Below are 13,274 nucleotides of genomic sequence, written 5' to 3'. Positions count from 1 at the left end.
AAGCCAGACCAGAAGGTCCCAGGGAAAGGTGTTCCCAGAACCTAGTGAGAATGAAAACCTTGAGCAGGGGTCTCCCCACAGAAGCAGGGGCCATGGGAGAACACAGCTGCAGCCAAATTATAGCACAGCAGAGAGAGCACAGGGAGAGAAATAGCCTGTCCTCCCTTCTGTGCACTCTCTTTCTGGGGTCTCCCATTGGCCAAACCCAGCTGGAAGCTAGAGGTCAAGGAAGGCCAGGGTACAATCTGTAGAAGTCAGCTTCCCAGGGCACAGCATGGATCTGGGGAGTAAATGGAGAAGAACCAGCATGCACATGCCATCTCAGAATATGGGTATTATATTCCCATTTCACAGCTGGACAAACTGAGGCCTGGAGGCCCAGGGAGATGAAGTAACTCACTCAAGGCCATACAGAGCTGTATTGATGCCGAAAAGCTCTGTTCCAGCAGGTCCTTCCTAGGACAGAGGCTGGGGAAGTCTGGGTGCCCTGTGGGAATTCTTAGGAATAATCATGAGCTCAGATAATCAGAGATGGAAGAGCCCTTTGAGGCTCCCTAACTACCCCCAACAGGTTACAGACACAGAGTCCAGGTGTAGAGATCAAAAGGACATTGCTCAGGGTCACACGGTAGTTAGCTGCACACCTAGGTTCGGACTTTGGTCTCCTAAACCCCAGGCCTGTAAAACCTCTCGTTGCTTACTGCCAGGGGCCATGCCAGCTAGCGCTGGTTTCTTTCTGCAGGGCTTGGCAGGCAGAGGCTCTTGTAGCTGGACACAAGGGTGGACTTGTTCCGTAGGATGGGGTTCCCCTAGATCTGGCTGTCAGAGGCCAGGACCCTTGGGGGAAGCCCCGAGGGGTCTGCTTGGCTGTTTCCATGGCTCTGTTTGCGTGCGCCTGGAGCCCAGGCCTCCTCCGCCTCCCCCAGGCAGGCCTGAGCCCCCGCTCTGCTCCCCCTCAGCTCCGGGCCCTCTCAGAGGCCCCGTTGTTTGCAGCGTGAAGTGGAAAATCCCACCCCGGCCTCGTGAATCATCCCAGAGTCACCCGCTCAGGCTTCAGGCCCTGGAAAGAAATGGCAGCGTTTTTCCACTGCAGAGAGAACAGGCAGGGTCTCGGATCAGGGGAGAGGGGCCAGGGGGCACCCACCCATGCTTGCCACGAACAAAGTGGGCACTGAGTAGGGGAGGGTCCAGCCCATGGCTAGCACTGGGCAGCTGGCAGTCCCCACCCAGGTTGAAGGTCTGGAGTGAAGGGATTGGCCAGGCCAGAAGCTGGGGCCGGCCTGTCAAGGAGTCGGCCTGTGGGCTGACATCACCACGCTGGACCCTGGGTCCTGAGTGGCACTCAGAGTCTGCTCTGCAGATGTGGTGGATGAGGTCAGACTCTATCCTGGATGCCCCTATTTCTGGGGCAGAAGACATGCCAAGAGGGAGTGTCCAGGCCTCTGCAGCTGCAGCCCCACCAGGGTCCGTGAAGGAGCTGCACCCACGGAACCTGTTCCTCCCCAGAGTCCTGGACAAGCCCTTCACCCCGCTGGGCCTTGGCCTTCTCCTCTGTGACATGGGAAGAATCTTGCTTTTCCTCTTGACCTGATAACGTAGCAGAGGAAATTACCCCCACCTTGGCCCTCCGCAATTCAGGAAATGCCAGTGCCAAGAAGGTTCCAGGATCTTTACTTCACAGATGCCCATAGAAGGGAAGGGACTTACTCAAGGCCACATACCTAGTTAGAGTCACACTTGACCAAGATTGTGTGGCAGCTGCGCAGGGTAGGAGAACAGTTCCAGCGGTCCTGGTTTGAATCCAGGCTCTGCTTCTTGTTAGCTGTGTGGTACTGGGCAAGTCACTTTACCTCTCTGAACCTCCCTCTGGCTTCTTATCTGTTGAAATGGTATGGTATACCTACAGTGTGCTTCATCTCAGCCCCCTGCTTTTTCTTTAATTCTGGGTCCACTTGGGACAGTTGGGTCAAGGAGGGCCTCCTAAGAAGGGACATCTCTTACTGTCCCCTAGAAACAGATGTGAAGGAGGGTGGCTTAAAATTTTGAGTTGAGGACGTTCCAGAAGCTTGCTTAACAGAAATAACAGCTAACATTTTTTTGAGCATTAACTGGGTGCCAGACACCAGGATTAGCACTTGTTATAGATTATATGTCGGCTAGGTGCTATTATTAACCTCATTTTACAGCAATAGAAACAAAGGCTTGGAGCCTGGAAATAGCTTTGCTCAAAGCCACCCAGCTAGTAAGTAGGGGGGTGGGGGTGCCCTATGTGAACCCAGGCCCTTGGCGTTACACCATACTCTATTGCTCAGAGACAGCTGGAGAGGGGAAGTAGGTAAGACTGGCACCCAGAGTCCAGAACCTGCAAAACCAGACAACTCCTGTACCCAGCCATTGAGCTCTGCCAACAATTTGGCCAGAGGTCCCCAGATGCTCAGAGGTAGCTGGGACTTACCCGAGGTCACAAAACAGTCCCTCCTCTTTCTGCTCAGGGCTGTTGCCCAGTGACCTTGGTACCCATATCTGCCTGTCTGGATCTCTCCTCTGATTTTTATTCATGGACGAGCAAGCACGTGGTGTTCACAGGCCAGAACTGTGAGCCGAGGCTGCCCAGCGTGAGATCTGGATTAATTACCCGCCAAACCGGACTGGGTTTTCAACACCGATTTTAACTCTGGGCAGGAAACCTGGAATCTCGTTGATGGTTATTTGAAACAAATGAATTCCCCAGGCCTCACACATCCTCGAAAGCCTGGCTTCCTTTGAAGGCTTCAGGCACAGTTCTTCACATCAGGCGCTTAGTTAATCCTCATTTACTCCTTCGAGGTAGATGCAGCAGTAGTTGTTGGACTCATCTTAACAGGGAGCATCTGAGACTCAGATAAGTGGGAGGAACTGCAGGAAGTCTGCCGTTATTAAGTGGTAAAGACAGGATTTGAACAAAGACCAGCTCATGGTTTAGTAAGTCTGCTCGGCTGCCTCCCTTCCTGTTTAAAGAGAAAAGAGATGAGGATACACAGATGTTCCTTAAATGCTGAGCTTCAGCGTTAGGTCTTTCACTTGGGGGAAATGGGGAGCTCTTCAATGTTGTTGAGCAGGGGAGGGCTTTTGGAAGGTGAATGAGGCTGTGTAGAGGAGGACTGCAGAAGGGAGGGAGTGGAGGAGAGAGTAGAGGCGGGGAGACCACTGAGGGGGCTGCTGCAGGTTCTTGGGGAGCGGTGATGAAGGCTGGACCATGCTGTGGCCATGGGAACAGATAGCACATTTGAGTGCCGGTTACGTACCAGGCACTGTGCTACACATTTATCATCTCTCATGTCATCCTTGGAATCCCATGGGGAGTGTTTTATTGCCTCCGTTTGTATGGGCATAAGCTGGCTAAAGACTTGCGCATTTTGTCAGTGACAGGCAGGGATCTGAACCCAGGCGCGTCTGATTCAAAAACCCGCGCCGTGCTCTGTGTGCTGTGCTGCCTCTTTGTGGGGCAGAGACACTTGGTGTGACCTTGGCCAAGTCCCTTCTCTGTTCTGATTCTGCAGAGAATTTGGCTGAGCTCTGAGGTTTCTGGCTGTTTTATTTTATCAAATGTTTGACTGAGCCCTGGGGATAGAAATATGACTCATATCCCCTTAGTTCCTTTGAGGAGACCATCATCTGATGGGAGAGACAGGCTTCTAAGCAGATAATTCCCCAAGTAAGATAGTGGTCTTTAAAATAGAGGAAAAGAAGGGACTTTGTCCAACTTGGGGAAGGCTTTCTGGAGGAGGTGACACCCTAAGTTAGCTGGGTGATAAATGATGAGGGCTTCAGTGACTGACTAGTAGCTACCAAAGCCCAGAAGCTCCAAAGAGCATGAGTTTCTCAGGGAAGGGACCTCAGGGGACTCCTCCTCTGAGCCGTGGACTATCCATGCCCACAGCTGCAGGCGGGATTGTTGAATGACTGCTTGAGCCCATTCTCTGCTGCCAATGAGGCACTGTCTAATGCTGTCTGTCTTGTTTTTTCCTTAGGGTCCCCCTGGGCTGCCTGGGCTACCTGGAATCCCTGGTGCACGTGGGCCTCGGGTGAGTTATCTCACGCTGTCCTTTGGAACTCTTGTTGGCTCTTTTGGCCTGCGTCTCACTGCCCCCGAGGTCTCAGGTTTGCTGTGTGTCCTCAGGTTCTTCCCTCCCCATCTCTGGCACCCATATTTTGCTTTATCCATTTGGAGTGGACTTAGGGCTCTCAGGCATGCTATATGGACAGATATGGCATGGAACAGCAATGACCTCTTGTAGGTCTCGGTTGTCCATTGGGGATATCACCCTTTGTAGCCTGGGGTGGGGAAGGTGGGGAAGCCTGAAGATCACATCCCCTCGGTTGATGGACTTCAGTGTTTGTCCAGGAAAAAAGCTGACTTGGGGAATATATGGCCCTTGCATCCCTCTTCCTGTTTCTGCAGGGCTCTCCTGGGGTAGGGGTGTGGACATAGGTACCTGGAGGGGCCGTGCCAGGGAGCAGTTGAGTTCCTCCTGCTGGAGAGAGGCCGGGCTTGGCAGGCTGCAGTGGCTCGCTGAGCTAGCCCGAGCCCCAGAGGGAAAATAAAATAGCTCCTATGTGATGTCCTGGCACCTTGTTTTATGCTGCCTTATTTGACCTCTCACGCCCACCCCAAGCTCCCATGGGACAGTGTGATCATTCTCATTTTAGAGATGAGGAAACTGAGTAGGAAATGCCAAACCAGGACTGGAACCCAGGCTCTTACCCATATGCTGGAACCCTTGGAGATCCCCTTAGAGGGAGACCTACCTGCTTCCCTTAAAGGGCTGAGACCAACAGCACCCGGCATCTGTGCCCAGGCTGAATCAGCCTTTCCCACGCTGGGTGCCTGGTGAGGCCCTGGCAGAGATAGCTGCCTGGGGCATATTTTTAGCTCTGAGCCCAGCGAATGGTTCTGGTTATGCAATTACCCAAGCCTTAGTTCCCTCCAGACCTGGCCCTCTGCTCCCTGGGCCCAGGGCTCTGGAATCTGCCATCTGAAGCGGCATTTCTTCCTGGCTTCAGAGCCTTCATGAAGCACGTGCCCCCTGGGGACCACACAGATATCACAGAGGCTGCTAGCCCATGGGACCGTGCAGCCTGGGACCAGGATGAGGCCGTTGACCTAGGCAGCCTACTCCCTTCCCCAACCTCCTGAGCCCCCCAGCCTCTGCAGTTTTGCTCTGGCTGTCCTCCTTTGTAAACTTCTCCTCCATTCATGTCTAAGAGCAAACATCACCTTTATTTCTGGTGACCACTCCCTTCTTGGAACTCCCGCAGTGGTTCCCCTGTTCCCTCTGGATGGCGTGTCCCATTTTCTCAAAGCTCTCATTGACCACTGAACTCTGTTTGCTGAGCCACATGTGCAGGATCTCATTCCACCTTTCCAGCCATCCTGAGAAATAGGTTTCAATCTATTCCCATTTTACAGATGAGGAAACCGAGGCTCAGAAAGGTTTAGTTACTTCAGATAAAGTTAAAGAGAGTAAATGGCAGAGCCAGGATTGAACCCGGGTAGTCTGCCTCCAGAGCCTACCAATTTTTTTTTTTTTTTTTTTGCCAGAGTCTTGCTCTGTCTCCCAGGCTGGAGTGCAATGGAGCAATGTGGGCTCACTGCAACCTCCACCTCCCAGGCTCAAGTGATTCTCCTGCCTCAGCCTCGCAAGTGGCTGGGATTACAAGCACATGTCCCCACACCCAGCTAATTTTTCGTATTTTTAGTAGAGATGGGGTTTCACCATGTTGGCCAAGCTGGTCTCAAACTCCTGACCTCAAGTGATCCACCTACCTCAGCTTCCCAAAGTGCTGGGATTACAAGTGTGAGCCACTGCACCTGGCCCAGAGCCTACCATCTTAAGCATCTATTGTGCTTATTTTTCTGGGTAGTCACCTGAGCCCCTTCAGAGATAGGCCTTGGTTACCTCTCTGTCCTACATGATGCCTAGCAGAGTGCCCTGCGTGCAGCAGGTGCTGGGCAAATGACTGGTGAAGAGTTTTAATCTAAGAGTCAAGAATATTTCCACCAAGAAGTTGTGGAATCTTAGGCAAGTCCCTTCCCTCCTCCTAGCCTCAGTTTCCCCATCTGTAAAGCCTGGGGTCATGGTAAGGCGTTTCTAAGTTTCCACCTAGCTCTGGGTGAATGACTTTCCTGACACGCTTCTAGGCTCTTTCCCTGCAAGCCACCCCAGCCCCGCCGCCTGCCACCGTACCATCATCCTGTTTCTAGACTGGAAATTCCATGTATTATAAAATTCCAAAGATAGTAGAATGCTGGATTAAACAATCCCAGCTCCTCTCTGCACAGATGGGGGCTCTGGAGGGGCTTAAGGAGGGGCATTCTTACCTGAGGTCGCCCAAAACTCTGTGTCTTGCCCCTTCCTACCTCCACATATTCCCCCAGCCCATGGAGGGATGTCGGGGAATCCCAGAGCCTCCCCCACCTGGCTTTCTAGGCTGCAGCATTTATAGAATCAGTCTGCTTGGCTTTCAGTCAACTATGTGCCTCGTTTCTCTGCAAGGCTGGAGAGGGGTGGGGACGGTGGGGGGGCAGGGAAACAGGAAGCCCCCACCTTCAGAAGCTGCAGATGGGGGAGCTGAGTGCTCTGGCCCACCATCTATGGGGCAGCTGGGGGCATGACTGGGGAGAGGCAGCCACCCCTGACCTTGTGCAGCCCACGCCTGGCTCTGGTGGAACTGGGTGTCACGAACCCCTCCTTCAACACCCCCTCCCAAACTCTGTCCAGTTCCCACTGAGCTTGTGGTTAGACCTGGTTAGACCCTACGAGCCTGGGCTGGGGTGAACATCAGGGGGTGTTCCAGATTCCTTAGAGACTGCTGGGTCCCAGTCATTTACAGAACAGAGGGCGAGACCGAGGCTGGGGATTGCAAAGTGGGGCTCAGAACTGGGACCCAGTCTCGATGCTTCCAGGTTCTGTCGCGTGCCAGGAGACAGTGTTTGGTGGACTGCAGGGGAGGGCAGGAGGGCTGATTATTTTGGAAGGAGGGTCACAAGTGGCACTGAGAAACTCCCCAGGCTCAGTGTGCTCTGGACACTGTTCCTTCCCGGTGCATTCGGAGAAGGGGAGGGTCCCAGTTCAGGCATCAAGGAAGAGAGGAAGAGGGAGGTGCCTTGGTTGGAATGTGACAGGCTGCAGCTGGGAAGCTGGCCTCAGAGCACAGGGAAGAAGAAAGCAGTTCACACACAGTTAGCCCTATGAATCAAGAGGGGCAGGGACGAGGGCAGTGTGCCTAGAGGCTGACTGGGCGGGGAGGACCACTGGACCCTTTGGGGTGCTTCTCCTCACCTCCTATGCCCCAGATTATTCCTGCTAGACAAAAACCCTCAAGTATTACCCGACTCTTAGGGCTCTATTTATATTACTGGGCTGGAAGACTCTAGGCCAGGGCTCTTGCTGGAGAAAGTGGACGTAACAGGACCCAGCTGTTATAGGGGAACTTGGATATGGACTGGGAAAATCCAGCACCATGAATAAACTCTGGACTTGAAACCACCAGGCCCTGGACCCTGATCTCACTTGGCCACAACTCTGCTGTATGACCTTGACCAAGCCTCCTGGACTCTCTGGGTCCAGTGTTCCCAGGTGCTCTGTGGTCTCTGGAAGACCTTGAAAGCTTGGAGCTTGCAGGGGTTTAAGGGTCTGATCACATGTTGTAGCCATGGGAGAGGTGCACATTTGTTCACAAGAGGTCAAATGCATCCTTCTTGAGCTCTCAACTCCAAAGACTCATACAAAAGTCCAATTGGGGCCAGCTGCCATGTAATCCCAGCACTTCAAGAGGCCAAGGCAGGAGGATTGCTTCAGGCCAGGAGTTCGAGACCAGCCTGGGCAATGTAGCAAGACTCCATCTCTACAAAAAAAAAAATTAAAAATTAACCAAGTATGGTGGCCCATGCTGGGAGTCCCAACTACTCAGGAGGCTAAGGCGGGAGGATCTCTTGAGCCCAGGAGTTTGAGCCTGCAGTTAGCTATGATCATACCACTACACTCTAGCCTAAGCCACAAAGCAAGACCCTGCCTCTAAAAAATAAAAGTCCACTTGAAGCTGGAGGAGCCCCAGAGGGTTCCCTGGAGGAGATGGCACTTTGAGCCAGGCATGAAGGATGGATCAGGTTTTAAGCAGAGGAGATGGATGAGAAAAGATGCTGCCAGATGAGGGAACATCATGGGCAAAGGCAATGAGGAGAGAAAGTACCAGATACATGGGAGGGAAGTGCATAGTTAAGAGTGGTTTGAGCCTGAAGAAGCTGGGAAGGGCTGACGGGGCCGGGCTAAGAGAGTGTGGAGAGGAGGTAAAATTTAGGGGTGAAGGACTTGTGCTCTGATATCCAGGTCCAGCTCTGCCTCTTAGCAGCTGGGTGATCTGAGACAGTTACAAACCTCTGTGAACATCAGCCTCCTTGTCTTCAAAATAGTAATAACAATATGACCTACCTTCCCGGTTAATAGGATCAAATGAGATGGCACATGGGATGTGCTTCCCACGGGGCCAGGCACGGAGGGGGTGCTCCCAAAAGTAGGCTGAGTGGCCACGACAGTGTTGCTAGGGCTTGGTTTGGGGAGAAGATAATAAACCAGTGGGTGTAGGGAAGGTGCCAGGCATTGCAGTCAGAGGTGAGATGGCCCCTGTTTTTTGTCACCTTATTTGTTTTTGTTTCTTTTCTCTTTCAGGGTCCTCCTGGGCCTTATGGAAATCCAGGTCTCCCCGGCCCTCCTGGAGCCAAAGTGAGTATTTGCTGGAGATGTGGCCACGGAGTGGGTGCTGGGGTTGGAGCCATATTTGCGGTGCTTCCCAGGGGCGCCTGGTGGGTGCTGGGGTTGGAGCCATGTTTGAAGTGCTTCCCAGGGGCGCCTGGTGGGAGGGCTTCAGGGGCACTGAGGGGGATTCCCACCCAAGCCAGGATCACCCTCTGGACCCCTTTCCAGGGCTGGGCCCTGTGCCTGATCTGGAGACACAGTGCTTCCGGCTGGGAGAGACTTGGGGGAGTCGCGCAGTTGGAACCCAGAGCCTTCAGGGCAGTGGGCAGAGGGGTGATTTCTTGCTAAATAGGGAAGGCTGGCCTTGAATGTCAGACTAAGAACATAAGGCTTACCGTGTTGTAAGATGCATCCTGGGGAGGGATGTGGAAAGATCACGTTTTAGAAAGCTCACTAGATGCCATGAGGAAGATGAAGTGGGGGTGGGGAACCAGAGCCAAGGCCGGGAGACCAGGGGGGTGATACAGGGGAGAAAGGAGGCTAGTCTGGGCCAACTCAGGGGTGTGGGAGGAGGTAGAGTGGAAAGGATGGTGGTGGGTGCAAGGTGAGAGACAGTTACAAACACCAGACAGTTTTTACCTCCCTGATATTAGCCTTGGGGACTGAACTGGGTCCCAGGAGGGGGCTCAGATGATGTTGCATGTGGAAACGTGTAGCCCGGTCAAGTGATCATTTATGGACAGATATTATGGAACTCAGGATTGCTCTGAGCTGGAGATAGAGCCAGCGGGAGGCTGGCGCAGAAATGCCACTTCCCCCAGGGAGTCTTCTTGGAATACTCGAGTTCACTTTTGATGAGACCTTAGTGGCTGATGCTTTGATGATATGGGAACAGCACTTGCTGAGCTCTTCTGTCTGTTCCTGGAGCTCTGGCAGAGGGCAAGGTTGTTGGGGCACTGCATTGGAAGTGAGAAACTCAGAGCACCAAGAGGAGTGCCAGAGCCAGCAACATTTAGGTCATGGGAAAAGAAAGCTTGCGGAATGGCTGGAGAGATAGGAGGAGGGGAAGGAAGATGCTAAAGTCCCTGAAGCTAAGAGCAGTGCCTGTGCCAAAGGAGCTGTGGAGGGCAGACGGGCTCCTGGCTCAGGGGCCTCCCAACCCAGCCTGTGTCATCTGTGGGGTAACCAGGTGAAGTGCACCCCTGGGCTTTGGTTGGGCCGGGTCCAGGGCCATTCTTTGATAACCCAGCTGCAAAGGTTAAATGGCTTAAGGAAAGCCCTTAACTGATTGGCTCCAGGCCATGCACAGTGAGCTGCTGAGCAGCCGCTAAAGCCCAGCTCTCCTGAGTCAAGGAGTAGGACTCCTTCTGGCCCATCAGCTTGCCTGGGAGCTTTGGACAGAGGTCTCACGTGGTAGTCCTGGGCGTATGGATCTGTGGTGCCAGAGTCTTGGGACAGAGCAGAGTGCAGGAGCACTGACCTCAGCCCCTCTAGATCTGTGACTCTAAGTCCAGGGCTGGGCTGGGTTCCTTTTTGGAAGGCAGGCAGTGGAGGCCTCAGGTGTCCAGTGCTTAGCAGCTGCCTGGAGGTGCTCTGGGCTTTCACAGGGCGAACACTGGTTATAGTACCAGCCATATACTGAACCCTTCCTGTGTGCCAGGCACTGTGCATGCATTTGATGTGGCTGGTCTCATTTGATCCCCACAAAGACCTAAAGAGATGGGTGGAGATACCGTACCCATTTACAGATGGGGAAACTCAGGCACGGGTCGATGAAGACATTGTCTAGGAAATGGCAGCGGAAGCTGCTCCCACGGGTCAGGCAGAGAGGCAGGAACTCATTTGGAGACTTCCGCTTTGCAGAGGCCATGGGTACATCAAGATGCCGAGCATCCGCAGCTGTTTTGAGTGGCCAGGCTTGCCCCTTCCTAGCCTGCTCTGGGACCAGTGGAGCCTGTCTCCTCCCACCCCCAGACTCACTCCCTGCTCCTGTGGTAGCAGATGCTCCATCAGCTCCTCCTGCTGGCCCTGCTCAGAGCACTGTGGGACCTCAGTGCCAGCACCATGGTAGCCCACCCCAATCTTGCTAACAGATGTGCCGTGGTAGGAGGAGGGCCTGCCAGCTGTTTCTCCTCACATTCTGAGACACATCTCTGAGTGTGGCCACTGAGGCTTCTCCCTAGCAAGTGAGTTCTCCTGCCACCACGTGGGACTGGGAACCACGGACTCGGGGCCTCACGGACAGGACTCCCGTTTACATCTGTGTATAGCAGACAAGGGTGTAGGTTCTATAAAATACACTGGAATCAGAGGCTGCTTCTCTCATTGGGACTTGCATAAAATGCCAGGGGGAAACATCTTGCCCTTTGCTTGGACACTTGGCCCTGAGGCCAAGGGTGAACAGAGGGGGCCTCCAGGGAGGCTGGTTAGGTGGGAGGCCCAGGTAACTGGGCCAGGGCCCTAGGCTGATCTGTGGCATGGCCAGGAAAAGGTTAAAGCAGAGGCCCTCCCTGGATGGGAGTAATGACTTGGCTGAGATTGGATGAGAAAGCTGTGTGTCTGCATGAATGGGTGGGACCCTGGGAAGAGGGTCCTAGGGTCCTCACTGTTCAGCAGATCCCCTTTGGGATGGGAGGTGACCTGGTGGGACTGTAGGGCTGGCTTCCCCCAAGGCCTGTGCTGGCCCCTGATGCTGAGCATCAGCAGCTGTTTTGAATGGCCAGGCTTGCCCCTGCCTAGCCCGCTCTGGGACCAGTGGAGCCTGTCTCCTCCCCCCGCCAGACTCACTCCCTGCTCCTGTGGTAGCAGACACTCCATCAGCTCCTCCTGCTGGCCCTGCTCAGAGCACTGTGGAACCTCAGTGCATGGTGTCTGGGGCCACCCATCCATTCATCCTCCTTCAGTCAACAAACGTGTATTGAGCACCCACTATGGGCTGTTGACAGATAAATCAGTAACACCCGGGAGGGCTTGCCCTGGGGGCACAGAACTGGATTAGCCCCATGCAGTCATCCCATCAGTGCATCTCCGCCTTCAGGTGCTTATGGCCTAGTGGGAAGATGATCCCTCTGCTACACTGAAGGGTGGGAGAGATGGGTGGTTTGAGGAAGACCAAGAAAGAGAGAAACCTGAGGTGAGGGACCTCATCCCTCCTGAGGGTGCAGAAGAGTGAAAGTTCAGAGGGCCAAGGGACCTTGCCTGGATCATGGCTGGGCAGTGGGGGGACTGTATTTCAGATCCTTGGGTTTGCCTTCCAGAAGGAGCTTTGTCAGGGTGTCACAGCTGGTACAGGCCAGAGCCAGGCTACATCCCATCTTCCTCCTCCAGAGCCCAAGGCTCTGCCCATCTACTATCTACCCACATATCCCATGTTCCAATCCAGCAGCAAAGGGAGCTCGTCAGCTCCAGCACAGAGTTGGATCCAGGACTTTGAGAATGAGGCAGAGAAGCTAGGACCCTGAGAGGATGTGTTTCCACTTAGAGCGGTGCTGACCCGTGGCAGGTGCTGCAGAAGGGGCAGCTGTCGGCATGTGTGAGGCACTGGGGCTATCAGGGACACAGGCAGGCATGGTCCCTGCCCTTGGGGAGTGTAGAGATGAGCGAGAAAGAAAAACAAGCCAACCATATTGACAAGTGCAGACTTATACCATGATTAGGTCTCTAGGGCTCCACGTGAGAGGCCCGGGGTGCTCAGAGACCCCACGATATGCGGATTGATCCTGTCCAGGAGGTGAGGGACACCTTCTCAGAGGGCAGGAAGGTTGAACCAAGGTCTGAAGTATAGTGGACAACTAGGCAAAGGGGCTGGAGGAGGCTGGCGAGGGCAACAGGCCTGGCAGTTGGTGGTATGATTTTTGGACTTTATCCAAAGAGCAGCTGGAAGACCTGAAAAGGATTTCAGCAGACTTGACATGACCGGATGAGGTTTGCAAATGTCATTTAGGCCATTTGAGAAGCAGAGCTTGGCTGGTGGCCAGTAGGAGGGTTGGAGCTGCCCTGGGGCAGGGTGCTGATGCTGGACCATGGTGGAGTCAGGCGGGATGCAGGTCCTTGGTGCAAATGAGGAGCTCTAGGGCAGAGGTGGGGGTCTCTTTCTGGAGAGGGAAGCTAGTGCTCCCCACCAGTACTCCCTGCACTGGGCCATGAGGCTCCTGGTCCCACTCTTGGGCAGCTAGCCACCTTGTCTCTGGTCTGGTTCACTTGGTCTGCAGTGAACTAGCCAGGATGACTATGGCCCTTGGACACTGGGAAAGAGAAGTGGTCAGCAGAGGGCAGGCTCCATGGCCCAGGTGGCTGCTGGCAGAGCTGGTGTGAGCTTTACCTTTCCTCTTCCTCTAATGTTCCTTCCTTTGGACCAGGCCCTGTGCTGGGCACTTGAGATCAGACATGGAATATACAGGGGGCTTCCAGCCCAGACTATTATAATCCTTTGTGATTTAGTGCTCATTTGTCTCATCCCCTCTCTGGGCCTCAGCCACCCAAGGAAAATGTGGAGAAGTTCAGAAGATATCAAGAAGAAAGTGAGCTACCTGTAGTGGT

The 13,274-nt window shown here is 54.0% G+C and overlaps 1 protein-coding gene across 8 annotated transcripts in view; it reads left to right on the top strand.

Moving 5' to 3' along the window:
• COL27A1 (collagen type XXVII alpha 1 chain) overlaps positions 1–13,274 on the top strand; it is a 156,942-nt gene that overhangs the window by 17,711 nt on the left and 125,957 nt on the right. For all 8 annotated transcript variants that reach the window (XM_077968246.1, XM_077968245.1, XM_015117009.3 and 5 more), the window contains exons 4-5: positions 4,011–4,064; positions 8,709–8,762. In XM_077968246.1, the coding sequence (XP_077824372.1) occupies positions 4,011–4,064; positions 8,709–8,762 (108 nt within the window). The remainder of the gene's footprint in view (positions 1–4,010; positions 4,065–8,708; positions 8,763–13,274) is intronic.

This window comes from Macaca mulatta, chromosome 15 (assembly GCF_049350105.2).
Source record: "Macaca mulatta isolate MMU2019108-1 chromosome 15, T2T-MMU8v2.0, whole genome shotgun sequence".
NCBI lineage: Eukaryota > Metazoa > Chordata > Mammalia > Primates > Cercopithecidae > Macaca > Macaca mulatta.
This window is presented reverse-complemented; position numbering and strand designations above follow the sequence as displayed.